A 24,285-nucleotide genomic window follows, 5' to 3' on the forward strand; every position below is an offset into this window, starting at 1 on the left:
CTCCCGCGACCGCGACAACGGTCGACGCGGCTAAATTAATTGTTGCTTTGGAAGACCGGGCGAATTCTTGTCCCTGCACAGCTTCGTGAATCTTGGTACACACTGTTACACTTTACAGATTCGCAACAGTGTGCATTTTAACCCTGTTCACGAACATTGTTATTGTTTAGCATTTATTCTTTAACCCAATCAATTCTTTTTTTTTTTTGCGGCTTCATACTCTACAAACCTACGTGTATTTGCATTAAAACTCACTGTGTATAATTTACAACCTTATGTAGAATTTTTACCCACTCGTAATGTGGATTAAACAAATTATTTCTGCGCACACCGATTTTACTGAAAACTGGGTCGACTTAAAATTTTGCAAAGTTTTTAATCGAAGGTTTACAACACCGGTGTAACATAGAAATTGTGGTTCAACACGTTGACACTATTCTTCGACCAAGTCTGAAAAATTAATTTTTCCCGTGGTATAATCGAGTAGATTAAATTGGACTAGAATATGAAGGATGTAGAATTTTATCGTCATTAATTCAATTGATTTTGTGGAAGGTTTTTAGGACGACGATCCGGCAGTCAACGCGTTGAAGGATTTTTGTAAAGTTGAACGAGAAAGGCGGACACGGCCGAGCACAATGGTAGCAGCGGAGTAGCAAGATGGCCGCGTCATTGTTTCCTAGTGGCAAGAGAGCTGGGGGGACGATGAAGAACAAAGATCGCGGCGAATGATCGTGATTACGGGGCGAATGACAGGGTCGAGCGTTACGAGCGATTTAGAAGTGCTCATTAGGAAGCATTGACTTAATTCTCCGGCAGGCTGCTGCGGATTCATCGTGCAAATGGGATTTCGGCGTTTTCTAGATTATAATTGCACGAAGCCGAAGGATCCTCGAGGACGAAAGAAGAGTTCGTCGGAAATCTATTCGATCGATGAATTCGAGGGTCTATTAACATTGGCGAGATATTAAAATCAGCAGCAAGTGAAAGGACTTGCCGTACTTGTATATTCGTGTTTTCCCATCGAATTTTCCTTACTCTCTTTAAAGCAGGATTTTCACGGCTCGTTAATATGGCCGACAGCTAGCCGCCATCAAGTTGCTGGCAAAATATTCTTCAATGGGTTCTGCAAGGTTCCATTCGTAGCGGCCTTGCTGGAGGTGCCTTTGTAAAATGTTTCCAGAGGAGCTAGGCTACCGACTACGCTAATGGCACTTTATACACGGTGGGCGAAATAAAGTTACAGGCTGCTGCCTTTGAACCTGATGCGGACGTTGGTTGTAATCGTTTTCTGTTCGGCGATTCGAGCCGATAAGTTTTTAGAAAACGGTCGAAATAAGCCACCCCTATTTTCATAATAGTTGAGCTCAGTAATATTCTTCTTATTCTGTCCATTGAATATCTTCATTCCATTTAGGGAAGACGTTATACCTAATCAAGACTTAAAATAAGCTATCTCTATATTTTTAACGGTACTTGTCAAGCATGACAATATTTTTCTTACTCTGTAAAATTAATAAATATTTCCGGTTCCATTTAAGGGCATTTTCTGCATTATTTCGTTGCAATGGTGTGATAATGTAGATATATTGAATTTTTATGGTACAAAATTTAACGAAATTGGTAATTTGATTTCTAAATTTTGTAAATTATTACAGGCGAGACACTTGAAGAGCAGCGAACGTTAACATATTTTGTAAGGCACAGGACGCAGGCTTTTCCCGAGAAAATTGGAAGTCGCGATTCGATTTTTAAAGGCATCGGGGATATTTCACGGTGGAAAATGGCCAAGAGTATCGGACCAACGACAACCGCGAACGACGGCTGGTCGATGCCCCAGTGCTGTGCACTTGGCACCATTTTCCTACCCTACCCATCGCACCCTCTCTCTATCGCTCTCCTTCCCTTTTTCGCCCCGCGTGTTCCGGGGGGATAAAGAGGGAAAAGGGAGAACGGATTAAATCAAAGGGTGGAGGGTCCGAAGCGGCGATGGTGTCGAATGTACTGGGTGTTCGTTAAATTCTCGCGCTCGATTTCAATGTTGTTCAAACCACCCCAGAACACATCCCTGCACATCCAACTGCATGTAGCACCTGTAACCCCAATTATGCAATAATAACTTCCCACTTTTTCCTGTATACGGTGTCCAGATAATTGAGAAATTGAGGAAATAAGTGAAATAACATTTACCAAACTGCATAATTACTGGACTGTGGATCTTCACGCAAGATAAAAAATGTTTGCATTGATTGCAAGACACAGGGGGCAAAGAAAAATTGCTTACTCCTTTTAATTGTCTTATTAAGCTGAAACTAATACGCTGGCGTCTTTAAATCCTTTTAATATGTCCATTTTTGTCATAAATGCATAAAATCTGCAATCTAATAATTACATAAGTCACATGTTAAGAGAAATTCTACTATTATTATCTTGTAGGATATGAATAGACCGCGGATCTTTATGCAAAATAAAAATTTTCTACCTGAATTGCAACAGACTGGAGTGAAGTAGAAATGTATTTTCTTTCTTAATATGTTTAATCGGTTGAAAATAATGTACAACAGTGTTCTAAAACTTTTCTAATGATTTTACTGTTTTAAAATACGTGTACCCATTTTTGTCATCAATGCATAAAATCCGCAGTCTAGACATGAAGTATAATTGTCTCTCCCAGTTTTCACAAATTCTTGCAAAAATTTTCGTATAATTACGTTTTCGAAAATGCACTGATAGTATGTGAAATAAGCAACCAAAAATATGGTCGGCCCGGCAAACTAAAAAATTCCACAAAATCAAGGTGATTGATCGAACACAATGAAAATTGGGAGTAAGAAATTTACAACCTGGCGTATTCGATGTAAAGTTGGATTTCTATATTTCGGATAATAATTTCGTGGCCGGAGTATGAATGACGCGGCAGACAGTGTCGAATTCGGCCGGTTGGTAGCCGAAGTCCCCCGAGGAGACGAGATTGACGTCAAAAGAGCGCAGACACGGCGACAACCTAGTTTCCCAACGTCTCTGGTCCGCGGTTCCGTGGACCAAAACATTCCAGCCAATTATTGCCGCGAAACGAGGTTTAAAGTCTGGCCGGTGAGCGCGCGGGCGCGTGTGAACCCGCTGCCGCGCCGTGAGGATCGGTGACGGTGTCATAAATTCGAAGACAGAGACAGTGACACATCGTCCCGCCGTGTAAAATGTCAGCGACAATGGCGCAACGTGGACGTGGGTCGACGAACCCGGCATCGAAATTGTGTCACGTGCTTCCCACTACAGATTACAGAGAGCGTAGACGCTCCATTAGACGGCCGGGCCGCGCGCGCGGAAGAATCCCTATTGATAAAACGCGGTAATTAGGCCGAACATCCCGTTTCTCTACGCGAGTGAACGCTCCGCGAGCGGGTGAGCGCGCGCAAGCGAGCGTGAACGCACTCTCACGTACATAGGCCATTAAATCGACCGCTCCGCTCCGCCCCGCGCCCTCGCCCGCGCGCCGCGCAGTGGCATGGCGCGATCACCTGCGCACACCGGCTCGCAACCTTTTTCTCCCTTCTTTTTTTTTCCAGTCGCACGCGATTTACCGCGGTAATTAACATTTACATCGCCAATTAATGGCAACGGGATTTAAATTTCCAGCTCGCCGCGGCCCGCCGAACCTCCCGGCGATAATTGAGCCCGACAACGAACGGGATCGCGTGTATTCGGTGACTTTTTGAATTACAACGACCGCCGATGCCTTCTTCGCTCTCTGCTGCCACCAGACAAACAACACGCGTGCCTGCTCTCCCTTTCACACATTTCTTTTTATGCTAAAATACGTCGGGACCATTTTTACTTTTTGCGAAATAGGGCGCAACGGCACGGAGATTAGAGCTTTTTTCGATTAAAATGATAACTTCCTCGATCTGTGTTGCCATCGAACAGAACGATACAAGTGCCATGTCTCTGAGAAGCTTGTCCTTATATTAAAGTGCAAAAGAAAATGCATCCAGACAAATTTTAATCAGGATGCAATCGCACGAAAATTATAGCCATTTGGATTAAAACGACCGCCAATGCCTTCTTCGATCTCCGTTGCTATCGTGACGATACAAGTGCTATGTCTCTGAGAAGCTTTTCCTTATATTAAAGTGCAAAAGAAAATGCATCCAGACAAATTTTAATCAGGATGCAATCGCACGAAAATTATAGCCGTTTGGATTAAAACGACCGCCAATGCCTTCTTCGATCTCCGTTGCTATCGTGACGATACAAGTGCTGCGGTTCTGAGGAACTCCCTTTTTTGTGCTGAAATGCAAAACGAATGCATCGAGATAATTTTTGCTTTGAAAAATGAGAATCACTCGGAATATTGAGTGTTTTTTTATGAAAAACAACGAAAAAAATGTCAATTTCACGACATAGTAATACATCTACTGTTGAATGTTTTCTGATTAGCGTATTGCTGTATTCAAAATTAGTTGTTACGCAGTATCATGCAAAATTCATGATTGAATGTCGCTTGATAAATACATGAAGAAACAATATTAACATTTCATATCATGTTCAATGAACAGATCACACTCTGTAGTCCTTAAATCCAGACGATTATTAACTATTTTTTTTTTTCTAATGTATTTCCATCAACTCAGACTGCATAGAACATACAAAACCAAAGTAGCTTGGATAAATTAATCATCCCCTTGCAATGCGGTTTTCTTTACATCTGCAATAATTACAACGTCTTCGCCATTTATAATTTCCTAGAATAAGAATAAAATATACATTGTTCGTATTCCTGTATGTTCACTAATCGTTAAGTATCAAAAAGACATTATCTGAAATCTTCGTCACGAGTCTGACTCCATGTTAATAAAATTAATCCCTGCTAAAATTGAAGAGGCGTTTTCAAACTCAAACCACGAATATAATTTAAAAATTTCTTTCCTCCTTTGTTTAAACTCTTTCGTAAAAGAGGGTTGATATTAATTGCTATATTACTTCTGCAACTACGCCAAAACTGATCCAGAAAGATGCACGATAACGTGCACAAATCTCCGATCGTGCAGAATGTTCGCATCATTCGAAAGAGTATCAGCCAGCATACGCCGCAAGAATACAAAAGCAATTGAAACCACGAATATAATTTTAAAATTTCTCAAACTGTTTCTTTCCTTAAACTGTTTCGCAAAAGAGGGTTGATATTAATTGCTATATTACTTCTGTAAGTGCGCCAAAACTGATCCAGAAAGATGCACGATAACGTGCACAAATCTCCGATCGTGCAGAATGTTCGCATCATTCGAAAGAGTATCAGCCAGCATACGCCGCGAGAATACAAAAGCAATTCAAACCACGAATATAATTTTAAAATTTCTCAAACTGTTTCCTCTCCTTAAACTTTTTGCACGAAAGAGAATGGTTATTAATCTCTCTATTACTTCTGCAACTACGTCAAAACTGATCCAGAAAGATGCACGATAACGTGCACAAATCTCCGATCGTGCAGAATGTTCGCATCGTTCGAAAGAATTTCGACCAGCACACGCTGCAAGAATACAAAAGCAATTCAAACCACGAATATAATTTAAAAATTTCTCAAACTGTTTCCTCTCCTTAAACTGTTTCGCAAAAGAGGGTTGATATTAATTGCTATATTACTTCTGTAAGTGCGCCAAAACTGATCCAGAAAGATGCACGATAACGTGCACAAATCTCCGATCGTGCAGAATGTTCGCATCGTTCGAAACAATTTCGACCAGCACACGCGGCAAAAATACAACAAGCAGCGGAAACGATGTCGCAAATAAACGCAGTTTACTGTCGTCCACGCGGTCAGTAAAAATGATTACGCATCATTTCCAGACCATAAAGCAGAGCAGTGTATCCGTCCAGAAAGTTGAGCAGGCCGGGGCGCGTCTCCCCGCGGCCGTGGAAGATTCGCAAAAGACTCGAGAAAATTCGTGCGGCCCCCGAGGGGGTCTCGGAAACTAACCCCGTCGAGGATGTCGACCGCGAGTCACCGGAGCAGCAGCGGCGGCGGGATCCTCCGTATCCGAAAGAGATTTCATACATTAACGAGCCAGAACAGCTAGAACTCCCGTTACCTCTTTTATTTTTCCTCTCGGCCCGGATTCCCCGCTCCGGCGTGGGGCTCTTAAAAAGCTGAAAGGTATTTCCTCGGTTCCGGAAGTCGCATTATTCCTCCTGGCTGGAGGCGAGGGCCGAGCTCCGCTCTGCCGGTATTATAGGGCCGGGGGTACATATAGTTCGCTGTACAACAGTCAGTCAATACTTTATAGCACGAACCAACTTCCAACCATCTTTCTCCCGGCCGGTGCTCGTTCTCTCTCGCTCTCCCTCTGACTGTGCCACCCATTCCTCCGTCTTTCCCTCTCGCGCCCTCCGGCCCTCTCCCCCCCCCCCTCTCTCTCTCTTTTCTACCCCCGTCGACACCCCACGATCCAGCGTTAGAGAGCCGTGGAGGGTACCAAACCCCGGCCGTCCTTTTTCCTCTCGCCCTTTCTTCCAGCACCGGGGGCAAATACGAGCGACGGTTTCTACGATCTCCCATCGGTCTCCGGTAGCTCGCAATATTCCGTGTATCCCTAGCTCCCCGGAGGGAACGGGAGTAGACGTAAAGCGATGAAGGGCTGCGAATTTGCAGCGCGAGAGCTACCAACCAGAGCGCCGTGCAACAGAGAGCATCGCTACCCCGCGAATAAAACGGGAAAGAGCTCCGTCGTCGTCGTCGTCGTCGTCACCGTTGCCACCGTCGCCGTCGTCGTCGTCGTCGTTGCGTGTCGACCGTAACTCCGCTACTTTCCCGTCCGTGACAGCAAGACGAGAGGCCTAGACACCATCGCCGCCTCTATCCTCGATCCTACGACCAAGCTTCATCCCCCTTCGCGCTCCCTTTAATCTCGAACCCGACCGACGACGACGCCCGCGCGAACACCACCCACGCCACCCCACCGGCTTATTCCCCTAAGCTTCCCGTCGCGATCCGCGATACTGCGAACCTAGAACCATCGTTCTGACCGGACTCGAACCCGGAACCTTCCCGATTGCCAGACGATTCTGATCAATCGAGCTACCCGGCTACCCAGAACCAGCCGGATTCGTCGGACCGATGCTGATTCCACGGCGCATCCTTCCTCCGTGCTTAACCCTGTCCAACTCGGCCCTACAACCCTAACAAGGGCGATCCCGAAGCAACATCTCCAGGTCTGAATGAAACTATGGGAGGACGTAGTTCTTGCAACAATATTACGCACGTATTTCTTAGCGGCCATCGTTTATATTCAAAGGGTGAAAACCGCTTTTGAGGAGTCGGAATCATATTTGGTCGAACTGAGCAATTATTAACCAGTTGCGACCTCTTTGAAAAATGTGTACCTAAGTTGCGTCGCAAAAATTAACCGCTGTTTGAGTTATAGCTGTTTTGACGAGTATACTCGTCATGACACAAAATATTGCCATTTCTTCATGACCAGTATGCTCGTCAAACACAGTTAACTGGTTAAATCTAGAGGGGTGGTTCGCATGTTGAAGTTGTGTATTTTGTAATAAGAAATCCAGCCCTGCAACTCAGTTACAAATATTCCAATTTCTATGAAAAATACGTTGAAAAATTACGCTTCACTGCTAATTCCTCCGTTCAAATGTTGATCCACTTTCCTGAATATCTGTGTGTGCAGACCGAAATACAAAATACGCATGAAATAGAATTTTGATTTTTGCAATTTAAAAAAGATTGTCATAATGGCTAATAATTATTCAGATAGAAGAACGATCAGAAATTGTTACCGCGGATATAATTAATTTTCTCTCGTGTAACGTCAACTTTTTCTAATTTACAGTATTAGGAAAATCGATTGTTCATCTCCATCAGAAGCACGGGCGTCATCTCAGAAGGGTTAAATCGCTCTGTGGGAAGTTTTCGGGGTTGGAATTCGCCATCGAACGTGATGTTTAAAGAAGCGTCGGATGACGTTCGAGCGATCGAAAGTGCAGCTTGTCTCCGCGCATCTTTGCCCCAGTGACGTCACCATCGACTCGGCTCTCGATCTCTCTTCAGGGTTGCTCTCTCTCTCTCTCTATAAAATCATTCGCGGATCGACGAGCGTGCGTCCTGGCCGAGTAATTCGTTCCGCCGGCGAGTCAGAAGCGTAATTGTGTAAAGTTTGCAGTGCGGAAGGGTGGCGGAGAGTGGAACCAGGGTGTTCTCCGCGGGAGGGCGTCGAGGAGAGCCGAGTATCTAGGTCTGTGTAACGATTTTTAGAGCCTCGACCCTCCGACAATCGTCCAGGCCATAAAAAACTTGAGGCACCCCACAGTCAACGGTGTGCCAGGGTTTCCATAGCGACGAAGCCCTTTCGCGCGGCTAAACCCCCGCACACCCCCTTCAAACCACCCCTTTGGCGCTCTCCTACCACTGTCGTTGACCTATACCTAGGACGACGCCACCCTTAGATATCCCCGGCTGCCCTAAATCTATTAGACAAATTCAAAGGCACACAACGTCGCCGCGAGGAAGTATTACCCCCTAATAAAATAAATCAGCGGACGAGGCGGTCAGAAACGTGGACCAGAGAGACTATACCAGTGTATCTTTCCCGGTCGGCGGAGGATCTTCCGTCGAAGGGTCTCGGGGCTTATGGGGGCGGAGAGCCCACGGTTAACCCTTTGCACTCCGCGATAAATTCGACAGCTCCGTAACCGAGTGAAAGACATTCGATTCCGGCGATGCGAGGAACCCCCGGTACAGGTGGCGTGGGTTTAAGATGGTTTTTGTGCCGAGTTCGTTCCCTGTTTTAATTGCTTTGTTTAATGTCGAAAAATATTCGAAGAACCTGTGTGGACGGAAATGTAAGTTTTTAGAAGCCTTTGAACAGACTAGAGTTTGTTCATTCATCGAAACAGGTTACATGTTTAATATCGGATAACATGATGTGTGATCCTCAAACTAGAAATCGCCTGAATTAAAAACTCTTGCTTGTCATACACAAAGGTAATTATTTAATTTCAGGTAACTGGAGCCACATCTTATCGATTGTCTCCGAATAGAATGTGGTCTGGAGTTTTTAAATGTTGGCCCTGCGGTCATCGGACAATGATTAATTGATTTCTCGGAGCAGTTACAGAACAACGTTTAATTTTAGGTAAACAGAGCTATCCGCATCCTGCAGACTGTCTTTAGGTTAGAATTCGAGCTATCCATTTTTTAAACGTGGTATACGACTATAGCTGCAGCGCAACAAAAACGATCCTGCATCGACGTACAAGGGTCAATTAATTTATGGGAGTCGACACAGAACGACGTTTAATTTTAGATAATTGGAGCGACATCCTATTCACTGTCTCTGAATAGAATACGATCTGTACACTTTTTAAACATCACATACCAGTATGAATAAAGACGACAGCTGCAGGGTAATAAAAATGATCCTGCATCGTCGCACGAGGGTCGATTAATTAACCCATTTGCATCGCAAGGAAATATGAAAAGAAGGCCTTTATCACCAAACTTTTTTTTTATTACATTTAAGCACAAAAATGACTGCAAGTAAAAGAACTTATTTCAATAATTCATCTTCGTTTCAGCGGCCTAATTTCTTCTTCGCTATAATCAGAATCACTACTTTCATCTCCAACAACACCCCCCATTTCTAGTTTTTAGCTAACGAATAACGATAGTGACCAACAAAGTTGAGCTCCGGTGATAGTGACCAGGAAAATATATTTACGCTAATGATGCAAATGGGTTAATGGGAGTAGACGCAGAACGACGTTTAATTGTAGATAACTGGACCCATATCCTGCAGAGAAGGTATAATTTTGATCTGTACTTTCTTGACATCAGTTTTGCCGCAGTTGAGTAAAAATGATGCTGCATTGATCGCGCGAGGGTTAATTGGTTTATCGCAGCAGGCACGGAGCACAGCCTTTAATTTCACGCGAGTTGATACACGGTCTGAGCGCCGCGCGCTGTCTCCGCCCGCTGACAATCCCGGTAAGATGCGTCGAGGTATCGCGAAGGGTTAAACATTTCCTCGGTGGTTCGTTCGGGAGCGTGGTGGGTTGCAGAGAGAGAGAGAGAGAGAGAGAGAGAGAGAGAGAGAGAGAGAGAGAGAGAGAGAGAGAGAGAGAGAGAAAGCGCGCACGGCCGAGCGAAACCCCTCTCGATCGAGCTTCTCGTGGCTCTCGACGAATGCCTCGCGGATTCCGTAATTTTTGTTCTCCCCTCGGCCGAGAAACGGGGGAGCAAGAAAGCGGACAGGGACCGAAGGGAGAAAGAAGGAGAAAGAATAAGTGAGAAAGGCGGCGAGAGAGGCGAAGGGAGCGAGAGAGAGAGAGAGGGAGAGAGAGAGAGAGTAAGAAGAGAAAGGGGGAGAGAAGCGGGTGGCACAGAGGGACTCGGTACAACGATCAGGGCCGCGGCAGAACGTTGGAAAGGGAGAAGATTGCGAGGTGGAAAAAGTGACGGAGGAGCGAGCGAAACAGAGAAGGTAACTCTCCTGCGGAAAGGAGCACTCCTGCGATGAGAAGGAGCGGAGGGATGGGCCGGAGAGAAACAAGAAAAGGGTTAACGTCCTTTCGTACGCTCCTTGCTCCCTCTCTCTCTCTCTCGCTCTTTCCCTCTTTCTCTACAACTTTCTCTCTCTCTCTCTCTCTCCCTTTTCCACCGTGTCTCTCGCGCGCACCCTTTCCTCGCCGCTCTCTCCTCCGCGAATGGCTATCCTTATCCCTTTCTCGCTTTATTTCCTTCGCACGATTCTCTCTCACTCTCTCTCTCTCTCTCTCTGTCCCTCTTTCACCCTTCTCTGTGCCCTTTCTTGCTCCGAGACTCGAGCGCGATTCCACTTCGTACTGTCTCCCCCTTGTTCCAGGTTCCGGCATTTATTATTCATCGGCAAGGAAAATTTATATACGTCTTACCGCCCGGCGTCATACTTAATTCTCGATTTACGATTCCGCGGCTCTCACCTTTTTTGCGCCGACGTTGCATGTCTGATGTCACCGCGTACGCCCGGCTTCTGTATTCCACTTTTCGCGGTCCCGCGAGCTACATTTTCTTTTCAGCTTGCCTGCGTTCGGCTGTTCCCGGCTTCTTGCTCCACGGTTACGCTTGCGCCAGTTTCGGAAATAACGTTTTACGATATTCAAATGGTTGCTGCACTCTGTTCGCTGCGAGAACGTTCGTAGCGCGCTCCAGAGCGTACCGATAGTAACATTGCTATTTTTATGTCTCTGAGATTCAATTAAATGGGACGAGAAATACAAGTTAGAGCTCAAACGATTCACCGGTGAAAGTGTGATGATCTTACTAAGATCTCTAGACCGAGGATATTTTATACGAAATAAAAATCGTGTGAATATTGTAATTAAAAGTAAAATTAACCCTTTGCATTCGAAGCTATTTTAACTCCAAAACGAAACATTTCTTCCGACCTAGAATATTTCCCTTCTATATATATACATTTTTTTTTTCGTGCTATACGTACGAAAATGGTGCAATTTACTCGTACAATTCTGAAGTGTTTAGTAATTTATTGAATACAAACAAATTTAATAATGTAAAAAATATTTTGAATAATCATACAGCAATTTTTAGTGGCGTCTTGCAGTCGCCATTCGAGTGCTAAGAGTTAACACAATTGATTTTATGAATCAATCAAAATCAACTATCAGTCATTAAATCAACTTTCTTTTTGAATTGATCTTCTTTCTCTTTAAATTGTAATTAATTGTAATTCCTTTTCTTAACGATTTCAACGAAATAGACATAATACAACAGTATTTTTAAATGCTTTAGACACTCTCAATGTTTCGCATTTGATCTACTCATTTTCATCGTGAATGCATAAAATGAACAAGTGGAATACATAAATGTGAACACACTGCATGGATTTGTGGATAAAAATGACTAAAAGAACAAATTTTCATCCATTTCTGTCCTTCGTGATCGACTGAGAACATGTTTATTTTACAGAAAAATCTTGTGTCTACTGATCACCCACGAAAAATCACATTTCGTCATTTGAATTGTCGAGGGTTCGAATAATCTGCGAAAAAGTCTGCATTGAAATTTACAGTCAGACTTCAAATTATTAGAATATCCTTCATTCTTTGTTTCACTCAACAAACACTAACGAGCACATAAAGAAACATCAAATCGAGCGGAAGCATCGAATTGACCTCTATCGCCTCTTTATTATCTCCTTCTCGACAAGATAGACTGATCAAAAAAACGAACCTAATGAGCTAGCTAAAAATGAAATTTCGAACATCAAATGACGTAAGAGATCAAAACCGAAAAATTGTCTGGCTGGCTCAATGTATTCTAAATAGACGATAAAAAGTTGTTCGCGTAGAAATTGACCACGTAAAATCGCAAATGTCAGCAGGCTTTTGCCAACGTTTCGAAAGAGTCCCACAGACATTAGGAGGAGGAAGGCGGGAAAAGTTAATTGAAAAGATGACGTCGTCGGCAACAATGGATGATCAAGCCCCGCGGTATATTTTAACCGGCGTGTTAACGTATTCCTCGGAGGTACGGGCCGGTGACTAATTACGTAGGAGCTAAGGCGCAAATGAATCTGGCTCGATGGGCGGGAAAAAGGCGGCGCTCGTGCTCGTCGACGGGGGTCGGACGCGAAATTTCTGGGACAGTTTGCATATTTTCGCGTGACCGTGCACGCCGTTGGCCCTCGCCCTCCGTGGGAAGAAACCGGCGACGTTATAATTATTAGGACCAATTTGTTCGCCTAATAACACGCCATTATATTATTATAAAGTCGTAAAGATAATCATTGCGTCTACCCGGCTTCGCCCAGGCCATTGTTTCACCGGTGCGGGGTACCTGCGTACTATTATTCGAGTTGATCTTAAAACCTAGGCCGCACACGTAATGGCTTCTGGCCCGATTATCCTGCTCGTCGACTCCCTCTCTCCCTCTCTTTCTGCCTCGTTCCCGTGTTCTAACCCCTTCTGCGGCCCGGCCCCGGTTGAAGGTCTTAAATCACGCTTGGGGTGACGAGCCCGGCTCGTCATGCCACTGACACCGTCATTCTTCCGTTCGATTTAACTTTACGCTTCGAAATTGATCCGTGCTCGCGGAAACTCGGGACTTTTCGTCGAATCTCGACGTCATTTTTACGAGGCCCGGATTACCTCTCTACGGGCGCGTCGCTCGGATTCGATCACGCGAATATAGAGAGCGCACGATTCCAGTTAACCCCCGGCCAATGACTTCGATTCATCAGCCTCAACTTTATTTTTGGAGCTGTGAAAGAACTTTATCGAACCCGCGCCGCATATAGAATCATAGTAATGTCTTTTTAACCGCTTGCGCTACGATCCATTTTACGGTTGCAGCGATTAGAACTGACGTTCATCATTTTTCTTTTCTTTTTTAGAAGAACGAAGTTTATGTTTATTGGAAGATAATTTTATTTGGGTTTCAAGGCAATTGATAACGTACATATTCAGTGGATTCTGCTCGAAATCTTCGTCACGAGTCTGGCTCGTCATTAGCACAAGGGGTTAAAGCTGGAGGGCTCATAAAGATTTCAAAGTTGCATGTATTTTTTAAGAGATAGTCTCTGAGCCTGGATATTTAAACGACCGTGACTGACCATTGATACGAGACACTGATACAAAGTTGTAAAAGTTGTTATATCATCCTGCGTAATTCCTATTATTACCGGAAACATGCAAACGATAAAAGTGATTGATTCCTCGAATTTCAATCTAAGGATTTAAAATTTCAACCTGTAGCACTTCTCGTGCAACTCAGGTTGTAGTGACCACAGAAAATATCAGATAATCGAAGTAATTTATTTAACGCAAATTTTCATCTTCTTGTATCTGATGCAAGAACCTCTTCATATCGTACAGAAGGCGTCAATTCTTAGCCATGTAATAAATATTGTCTACAGTACTGGTAAAAGTGAATTTGTAATCTGCAAACACCGATGCAAAAATGATAAGAATTTATCGTAGCTGGACCACTATTTAGAAATCGATTGTTTCACTGTAAAACCGCCAACTCGCACAAGTTGTTCCAACATTTTCACCATCGACTGTATAATCAATGTACTAGCTAAACTTCCATTTAAGAATTGATCGTTTCAGTGTAAAATCATAAAATTATGCAAGCGTTTCATACACTATACACTAGCACGATAATAACTGCAGGCAAATAATTGCATGACTCTGCATATGCGTCGCATGGAAGTCAACGCGTTGAAGCATCTTGAGCCCCCAGTAGATAATACAAACACCGAATCAAACACAGCCTCGAGCAATCGAAAGAATAACAAATACTCACTGAATGTAGAAACAAATTGTATGTGTACGGTCGCTTACAAGTATGCGTAATTGCAGATGCAAGTCGGCGTGCCGATTTTTTTTTTCTTTTCCAGTGGAATTAACGATCGAATCAAAGCGACGCCTTTTGTCGGCAAGTACGATCGATTAAAAAAACCGCGAGACAAAGAGGACACGGAGGATCGGAGGAGCCGCGGATTTCTGTTTAACGACGGTTGTTTGCAATAACACCGGAGATATCTGTATCGCGTGTTTGGCGAACGGTGCTCTAAAAGCCTGATAAAAGCCCGCGGAACAGACCGCGGTTTATTTTAGATTATAACGTTGCGTATCGTGCCGTGTAATCTCGATAAATAGCTCGTTAATTCCGCTTGATCATAATAAGATAACCGCGGATTGGCGGAGCGCCAAAAATTTTGGCATTCCCGGATTCTGGCCGCCCCTCGTTTTTCTTTTCTTCTTCTCCTGCCTCCCGGCCCCTCCGCGTCCCGCCGCGTTCGCCACATTTTTTCTCAGCATTTTCCACTTCACCGCCCTCCTCTCCACTTCCTGTTAATTATTGCCTTCTTCGATTCATTTCTGCACCGGCGCTTCCGGTTCAATGTTTAATCGAAATTGTAATAGTCTCTGGTAGAATTGTAATCTGTTAGAGATGGTTCTACAAAGCTTTCGAAAAGAAATTGAAAAATGGTAGACGGTGTTCTCTTTAATTATAAAGCTAGAAGGGGTAGATGGGAAGAAAACGTGATGGAAGCAGATTCGTGCCCACTTACTCTCTAAAATCAAGCGCAACATCATCAATACATAGGTGTTTATGAAAATTTAGATGATTCTACAAAGCTTTCGAAAAGAAATTGAAAATTGGTAGACGGTGTTCTCTTTAATTATAAAGCTAAAAGGGGTAGATGGGAAGAAAACGTGATGGAAGCAGATTCGTGTCCACTTACTCTCTAAAATCAAGCGCAGCATCATCAATACATAGGTGTCTATGAAAATTTAGATGATTCTACAAAGCTTTCGAAAGAAATTGAAAAATGGTAGACGGTGTGTTCTCTTTAATTGTAAAGCTAAAAGGGGTAGATGGGAAGAAAACGTGATGGAAGCAGATTCGTGTCCACTTACTCTCTAAAATCAAGCGCAGCATCATCAATACATAGGTGTCTATGAAAATTTAGATGATTCTACAAAGCTTTCGAAAAGAAATTGAAAATTGGTAGACGGTGTTCTCTTTAATTGTAAAGCTAAAAGGGGTAGATGGGAAGAAAACGTGATGGAAGCAGATTCGTGTCCACTTGCTCTCTAAAATCAAGCGCAGCATCATCAATACATAGGTGTTTATGAAAATTTAGATGATTCTACAAAGCTTTCGAAAAGAAATTGAAAATTGGTAGACGGTGTTCTCTTTAATTGTAAAGCTAAAAGGGGTAGATGGGAAGAAAACGTGATGGAAGCAGATTCGTGTCCACTTACTCTCTAAAATCAAGCGCAGTATCATCAATACATAGGTGTCTATGAAAATTCAGATGATTCTACAAAGCTTTCGAAAGAAATTTAAAAATGGTAGACGGTGTTCTCTTTAATTACAAAGCTACGAGAATCTTCAGAATATACAAACTGCGTCACAGTATATTTTGTCCGACTAGATTTACTACCTCGGTGACCTATCAAAAGATCATTTATTATAGTTGGACTATAATTAGACGAAACAGTGATAATCTACACAGACTAAATATTCGCAAATTATTAAAATTATGAGGAAAGGAAATTAATGCAGCTCCTGTTTCAGAAAACGTATGAAATGTTTTGAAACTTTAGACAACTGCAGATAGCGTACTGTAATTTTTCCTACCATCTGAATGTTGACGCTTTACCTAGCGACTGTTAGTCCTTTCTTGTAATTTTCGTTCGTAGTCCGGAAAATTATTTCGAGCAATCCTGCACAGTCTACTGAAATGATTATTGCAAAGAAAATTCTCGAGCTTCTGATAGATACAGCAGAGGTATTCAAGATCCTACCTTCGATGGGTAAAGTGTTGAGAAAAGAAGTCTTTCACTATACCAACAGTCAATTCTGCCTACTAGATGTTTCTTGTTTTGAAGAAAATCGGAGATCGAAGAGCGATACAGCGTAAAATAATTATTCAAAAGAAAATGTTCTAGCTTCTTCTGGATCCCATTTTTCGACGGGTGAGGTGTCAAGAGGAGGTCGCTGGGGATTTTCTAGAGCGGGTCCGAGCGTCGACCGAGGATCGATAGATACGAGTGATAAGGGATCGGTGGCAGGATGCTTCCGGCGGTGGTCCCGCGTCGATCGTCGCGCGAACAAGATGTATCCCGATGTTGTTACTTAACGTGTTTATTTCGGTGAGCTTCTGTAACCCTCGAGGCTTTTTTTACGAGCTAATTCGTGATCTGGATGGTTCCCAAAGGCGAGTAGTTCTGGTGACTGCGGCGATACCGGGTACCCGGTATAAGAGGAATGACTAAATGGTCTGACTAACCGGTCAGGTATTCCAAAACCCGGCCTTATTTTCACCGCTATACAGAAGTGACACGTGAGTGACAAGGAGGGCAGGCAGTTTTTGCGGGGCCCCGGGCCGCGTACGAATTCCACCCGGTATTTTAGTGGTTTTCATCGCAACGCGCCGGATCCCAAGGGACGGTAAACAGATTTTCGCGTTCGGGAACGATAAATTTACCGCCGCCGCGACTTTATTTTAAACGTTCGCCGCTATTCTCGCCCTGTTCAAGCTCGTCAAGATACCGCGAGCGTTTTCACCCGTCGCGCCGCGAGCCCGACCGGTTACAACAAGCGTAATAACTATGATCGGCCCGGTGCAACTATGTTCTGTTAATCAAAACTAATTCCGGCGGCTCGGGCTCTGCTTGGATCGCTCCGTTCTCGTCGATTCTCCCAACGAAAATATCCACCACCACCCCCTCCCCCCTGAAATACGTCGGAATATTAATACTTTGCCAACCTCAAAAATTTCGTAAAATTCCAGTTGTTTAATGTTTGATCCTTGGCCCGTGGGATTTTACCCAATTAGCTGTACACGGTCGCAACATTGTTATTTTAGCGCTAGAACCACCGAGGACTATACCCGACTGATTTATGAAGGCTCGGAAGCCAATCTGTCCAAGCCCAATTTTTTCAAATTTCTACCAAAGGTGTCAAAAGATACCCTTTAAAATTTTGTATAAAAATTGATTGACACCGCAAAGTTGCATTAGAGGAAAATTATTCTATAAATCTATTTCTTTGAATACACTGGAGGATCGGTGACTGGTGATACAACCGAAAAGGGGGTGATTCTACATTTAAAAAAGTAAGTCGAAATAGGTATACTTAAAAGACACCCTTTAAAATTTTGTATAAAAATTTATTGATACTGCGAAGATACATCGAAGGAAAATTATTCAATAAATCTATTTCTTTGAATATACAGGAAGATCGGTAACTGGTGGCACAAGTGAAAAGGGTGAATCTACATTAAAAAATACATCGAAATAGGTATACACAAAACCGCGATGGAAATTATAATTAATTTAGTCCTCTAAACCTCATATGCACAGGTATCACTTCACAATTAAGTTTCAAAGGATGTAGTCGTGCTCAGGAGCGTATACTAATTGGCTCCTGTTCCTCTATACATTGGCGATGTTGAATGCTCGCTCGATGATTTATGCTACCAAAATTTGGTGCACCGAACGCACCAGGTCAGAACTACAGTTTTAAATTTGAACAAGCAATTCTGTCTCCCATTTTCTAGAAAACGCGGCACTCAAGGAGTTAATGCTTCGCCCGGCGACCATCTTGCGACCCCCTCAGGTAGGCGAACGTAAAAATGAATATTTAACCGATTGTTAAGCGAGCACTCTGTTTATACACCGCCGACGACTGTCCCGGTCCGCGGACAACGGTATTAAAAGGCAGATTTCACTGACCGAAAGTTATGAATGAACGTTATCGGGGAAAGGTCAACGTTTACGCTCGTTATTAAACCATACATTGTATTGTTATGGCGGCACTGTTTGCCGCGGTAATGAAACTCAATGAATTACCCAGCGCGCAATTTCAAGCTGAACTCGCTGTTTCGGGCTCGCAAGCCGCCATTTAAGTTTCCCATAAAGACTAGTGTTTAACAAGCCGAACATCGACCGCGAAAACAATAGCTGGGAAACGTAACTCAAAGAATTCTGTGTCCGAAAACGTCCGCTCCAGACGGTAACGCAATTAATGGAACATTCGCGATTTCATTAACTCGATTTAATTTCGTCGGGGGAAATTCGGGTCTCCATATTTTTCTAGCGACCTCCATTTTGGTCGGACCAGTTCGCTCTACGAGATGAACACATTCGACGAAACCCGCTATGTTTGAACATTATTCCTTCGCTGAATATTGCAATTTAATCTACTTATTTTCGTCACATATATTCATGCTTCATTTATAGGAAATTGTTAAAGTTCTAATCATTGTAGCAGTGTCGAAAGTGATATGCAGGTATATAGTTTCTTATTCTTGTTCGCAGTAAAAATTGTTAAGACTCGTTCCATTTCAAATCCAGTCCCCGCTCGGAGGTTTTCGAGACAGAACATCGATTTCCATATAAATCTCGATTTTACGTCGCATCAATTCGAGAGGCGAGCGTCGTGAAACGGGGCGATCGAGGGTCGTCTTCGACAACGAGAGCTCCGGGATCGCTGAAGTCCCTTGATCCGCGTTGCAGCGTCGAGATCACGCAACGTTTCCACTTCCAAAATTTGAGGTGCATCATGGTTGAAGGGAGGCGAGCGGGCAGGATCGGCAAGAAACCGGGAGAGGATCGAGAGCGAAGGGAAAAGGGATAGGGCCGTTGGGAGGGTTTCGCTCGTAAAATCGCTCGCGCGTATTCGGCCGTCTTCGCTCGCTTGATTCGCGCGCGCGGGACGTGGACGGAGCAAAAGCGGAACAGCGAGTGCGACCGAGCAACCGATGAAATGGCGAAAGAGGAACCGGGAGAGAGAGAGAGAGAGAGAGAAGGAGAGAAACGGAGAGAGAAAGAGAGGAAGAGAGAAAGAGAGACGAGACGAAGAGTCGGCGGTCGGCCAGTGCGCGAAAAGAATAGCCGGCTGATTCATACGCGAAGTCACGAGCCGTACATCGTACGCAGCCGGCGTACGGCCGTGCAAGCGTAATCGAAAACACACGAGATGCACACGTTTCACGGCGAGCTTCCCTTCTCCTCCATTCCTTCGCCCTCCCGCCCCACCCCCCTTGATCCGCACACGCTTTTGTACAAGTATTCTTTCCTCCTTCCGCGAACGGAACTCGAAGAAACACGCATTCCTGCGATCTCGATGCGGAATTTCGTGGCTGAATATAGTGACGCGAAAGGATTTCCCCGGTGCAATTTCGTTTTCGGTGAGCGTAATTTACCCTGGCCAGGCTGAAGAGTTGCTGTTCTTCGAGAAGATAGGACATTTTTATGTAGCGTTGCTGGAACAAATTGTTCCTTAGTGCTTGGGTTTGAGAGATCGGCGTTGAAGAAATTGTATTTGCTTCAGTAAAGACGCTCCTCCATTCTGTTGCGTTCTTGAAGCGACCTTTAAAATACGCTTTACCCTGGTCATTTTTTCAGAGGTGATTCTATACGTGTATAGCGAAATTTTTATTTATATGATATATGCAAGCTAATCGTTGTGCATGGAAATTCCATAAAGCTACAAAATATTGTTAACTCTTCGGTGGTACCATGTTTAAAATTCCAAAATTTACGAAGACAGTCCTAAGTATGTATCTTGAGACTGAAAACCCGAAATGTTCCACAGTAGCGCAAACTAGCGTACGCAAATTTTGTTAGGGTCATGAGTGACCCCGGAATAAAACCGTTGCAGGGTGAATTTCGTTTCTCTGGATTTCGAACTAGTGTCAAGGATAGTTACCCACATGAATGTTTACGGAGAGTAAAATTATCTGTCATCAATCCTAACAATGAAAATCTCGAAAACACAAACACTTGTTCCATGACCTTAATCACCGGGCTTGAAATAATATTTGGAGCGCAACCGACGATAGACACGAAAACATGGCGGTTCTATTGTGAAAATGAGCAAGAAATTATGAGACAAGATGTAATTGACACTCTATCGTCGCGAGCACATTCTCGGTAAAAATAGCAATGACGCCACAAGTTTTCGGGTAACTTCCAATAAAGTAATAATTCCAGTTTTCGGGTAACTTCCAATAAAACTTAATAAGCCAGAATGAGGAAGAAACTCTGTTCAAGAATTCCTGACAGATCAAAAATTGCCAAAATTAAGTCATTGTTACTGCTAAATCACAGACGTAGCAACGAGTAATAACAATACCGCAGGTATCCCTAGTAACTTAAAATTCAGTATGATCATAATAAAGATCTTCGAACTGTGGATGTTTACGCTGACTACAGTGAATTCCTCGATATGTGTCAACAACACGGGTCTTGCCAGTGTCATGTATCGTTCAGGAGACATACCCGAGCCGTGTTATGTTTACACTCCTCGACGTCGGAGGCCTCTCGAGCTTCGTGTAGTGGGGGTAATTCCGCGACGTTTATCATCCAGGTCTTGGCGACATATATAGAGAAATCACTGTATAAAGTTCCCTGCGGGAAAAATGGAGCAACTGTACTTTTTCGCACTGTAGAAAAATATACACTGACTGCTGCAAAGGCGTATTGGTTCACGATTAATAATCATTGGACTAATTGCAAGCCACAGGAGCTACATAGACATTTACTCTTCTTCCGAATCATTTTCTAAAGTTGGAAACAATACAGCAGTATTTTTAAATGTTTTTACTGTTTTGTATTTGATCTCCTCATTTTTGTCATAAACACATAAAATCCGCAGTAACAATCATCCACAGTGATTTCTGCAATGCAACACGCGTCTGATCAGGTATCGAGTTGCTTCCAGTAAAAATAAAATAGAAATGTAACTCAATATAAACATTTCGTCATACTCTATAGTCTGTCCAACGAGAGAGAATTGAAGTTACACTTCCGGTATAGTTAGCGAAGGACGGACGCTGTTGCTCCATTGACTCGCCACGTTGGACGGACTCTAGAAAAATATAGCCTAAACGTTGCGAAGGCTCAAAGACCAACGGTAATTTCTGCAGGGTACTGCACGCCTCCTCCGACAATAAAGTTTCTTCCAGCAAAAATAGTAGCAACGTAACTCTATCCGAACGTTTCTTCATGCTCCAGCCACGCATAAACGCTACGAGGACCTACAGCTGCTCAGTCGCTAGATCACCGGGAGCAATTTCTACAATGTAACAAACGTGTCCTCGTCCGCCGAGTTCTCTTCAGTAAAAACGGAAGAGCAATGTGTCACAACACACGCGCTTCTTTATGCACTAGAAGCATAAACGCTAACTGCTGCGGAGGCGTAAAGATCCGCAGTCAATAGATTACACGGAGTAATTTCTGCAGCCTCTTGTGTCAGAGTCGGACACACAGAAGCCGCGAGGTCCCTATCCGGGAGGGCTGGCAGGGTGGCAGGGAGGGAAGAAAAAGAAGAAGAAGAAGAAGACGAAGAAGAATACGAAGAAGAAGAAGAAGAAGAAGAAGTCGGGCGAAAGTGGCAGCATGGTACGAATAGTTAAAAATAACCTGGCCAAGGGTCCTGCGTGGAGCTTCGGTTCCTGTAAACACTCCCGCGGGGATAGGCATGGCAAAAGGAGCAAGATGTTCCCGAGTCGGGCCGCGTATCTGGCACACGGAGAAGACACGCGCGCGGCCGTTAGGGTATAGAGAAGAAGAAGAGAGGAGGCGGTGACGACGACGCCGGGCGATCGGATTAGGTCGTCGGTAGGAGAATCGTTTTTTCTTGGTACTCACGTGCTTCCATAGAGGTGTCTTGACTCGGTGGTGGTAACTGCGTCGTGGTCGTGGTCGTGGTCGGCCGCGCTGTCGTCGACGCCGCGGTCGAGCCTTTGGTCGGCTGTGCTACGGTGACCTTGACCTGATCCTCTGCTCGTTCGGCCTCTTCGTCCTCGCTCGCCGCCTCCTCCTCCGGACTCGGGCGTGTCCTTACGCTTCCAGCTCCCGGCTCCTCATCTTCAGGATGATACGACCACGATGACATCGGCCCGGCGACTGTTGTCGTGGTCCACTCGACGACACCACCACCACCACCACCACCTATGACCTCACCACTACCGTTCCCCGCGACCGCGAACCTTCCCCCGTGTTTGCCCGCGACACCTCTTCGTTCGTCCTTCCTGTTGCGTCTGTCCTTCCCCTCGTCCTCGAACACCCGCGGCACAGTCCGAGCTACCGGACCATAGGGTACGGTGCTCCTGGCGATCACCGGTGCCGTTGTCACCGTCGAGGAAGCGTCCCCGCGGCTGGTTAGCTCCCTCCTTCGAACGGAATCCTCAGGATCCGACGAGTCGGCCTTCGTCACGGGCTCGACCAGGGTCGAGAGAGGTTCCTCGAAACGGCGGTTACTATGCGTAAACGCTGTCTGCAGCCAGTACGACGGTCGCAGACCCAGGGACGTTGTTGATCCTCGACGATCGAGCAGGCTAGCTGGGACCTGCCGCCGCTTCGACTCGGTCCTCTCGCGAGCCAGACCTCCTCCTCCTCTTCCTCCTTTCCCTGCTTCTTCCCCCGGCACAGGCGAAGAAGAAGTAGGATCCTTCGTTCCGGTGTTGGCGTTGGTGTCGATCCTCTTCCCTGTTGGATCGAGGGGTGAGCGCGGCCAAGCCCCGTCGAGACCTAGTTCTAACGGAGACGCCTCGTGGTAATCCAGCGCTCCGTTTGACGGTGGATCACCTCCGGAAGGATTCCCTGGCTGAAGATTGGAAAACCGGCGGGTCGTTCTCCGGTAGGTAGACTCTGGGGGCGAACGGTCCGGTAATCGAGGTAGAAGACGAGGAGGCGTAGCGTCGAGGGACACGTACGTATCGAATACCACCGGCGCAGCCGTCGTCGTGCGCGTTTGATTGCCGAGGACAGCGACGACGAGAAGAAGCAGGGGCAAGCCCACCCCCGCCCCCGTGGTGGCCCCCACAACCCTCGGCCTTACCACGAAAACCCGCGAGGCCGTCCAGTCCAGCTGGTTGTAGGCCGACCCTGTCGATGATGGTACCCCGAGACGACTCGGCGGGCCGTTCTTCTTCCCTCGACCTCCAGCTCACCGGCCAGAGTCGACCCTCTATCCTTGGTTCGGCTACCCGACCACCCCTCCTCCGACTCCTCTTCGTCGTCCTCCTCCTGTTCTACATCCAACCTCCTGTTGCCGCTCTTCGCCGGCGCACCTGCTCTCGTACACCGCCAGCCCGGATGGCTGTCACGCTTCCTCCGACCCAATTCCAGGTGTCTCTTCTTCTTCTTCTTCCTCTTCGTCGTCGCGACAACTGGTCCACCACCGACCAGGTTTCGGTCTCGCATTTATCCCGTCGCGTCCACCGACTTTCCACAGAGCTCCTCCGCGTGCTCGACCGACGACGAAACCGATGCTACGCGACCCTGTTCCGACATCATCGCGAACACCGCTGATGATCAAGAACGAGCCCGATCGACAAGCGATCCGACGCGGTCACGAGCGACAACAGCTCCCGACCTCGCATCCTACGACGATCGCTCGCGCGCTCCTCCGGCGGACCGGGATCACCTGACGATCACCTGGCTTCCGGCTGGCTTGATCGGTCTGCAACAGAAAACCAAGGTCGAACGATTTAGTTGGACTTCTCGACGAAGAAGAAGGCATCTTTCCAGGGGTCTACGCTGCGTTGAATGCACCAATTTCCCGCGAATTATCTCTCCTACGTTAACACTAGAGGTGCGCGAGAACCCGATGCTCGGGACGGGTCGGGAAGGCAACGGATTCCCGAGGATATTCAGGATTCTCGGGAACGATCCTAAATAATCTCGAATATTATTGCCGAGGATAATCCGGAATGATCGTGAATACTCTCCGGAGTCCCAACGTTATTC

General features: G+C 45.3%; 2 protein-coding genes across 3 annotated transcripts in view; both read right to left on the reverse strand.

Annotated features, from left to right (window-relative positions):
* The window catches only part of LOC143365363 (uncharacterized), a 200,254-nt gene extending 176,773 nt beyond the window's left edge, over nucleotides 1–23,481 (reverse strand). Inside the window, exon 1 of the mRNA XM_076805473.1 lies at nucleotides 22,183–23,481. Within this exon, the coding sequence (XP_076661588.1) occupies nucleotides 22,183–22,429 (247 nt within the window). The 5' untranslated portion in view covers nucleotides 22,430–23,481. The remainder of the gene's footprint in view (nucleotides 1–22,182) is intronic.
* LOC143365386 (uncharacterized) overlaps nucleotides 23,371–24,285 on the reverse strand; it is a 41,882-nt gene continuing 40,967 nt past the window's right edge. For both annotated transcript variants that reach the window (XM_076805509.1, XM_076805508.1), the window contains exon 2: nucleotides 23,371–23,998. In XM_076805509.1, coding sequence (XP_076661624.1) covers nucleotides 23,371–23,739 — 369 coding nt within the window. In that variant the 5' untranslated portion in view covers nucleotides 23,740–23,998. The remainder of the gene's footprint in view (nucleotides 23,999–24,285) is intronic.

Source organism: Halictus rubicundus, chromosome 2, assembly GCF_050948215.1.
Source record: "Halictus rubicundus isolate RS-2024b chromosome 2, iyHalRubi1_principal, whole genome shotgun sequence".
NCBI lineage: Eukaryota > Metazoa > Arthropoda > Insecta > Hymenoptera > Halictidae > Halictus > Halictus rubicundus.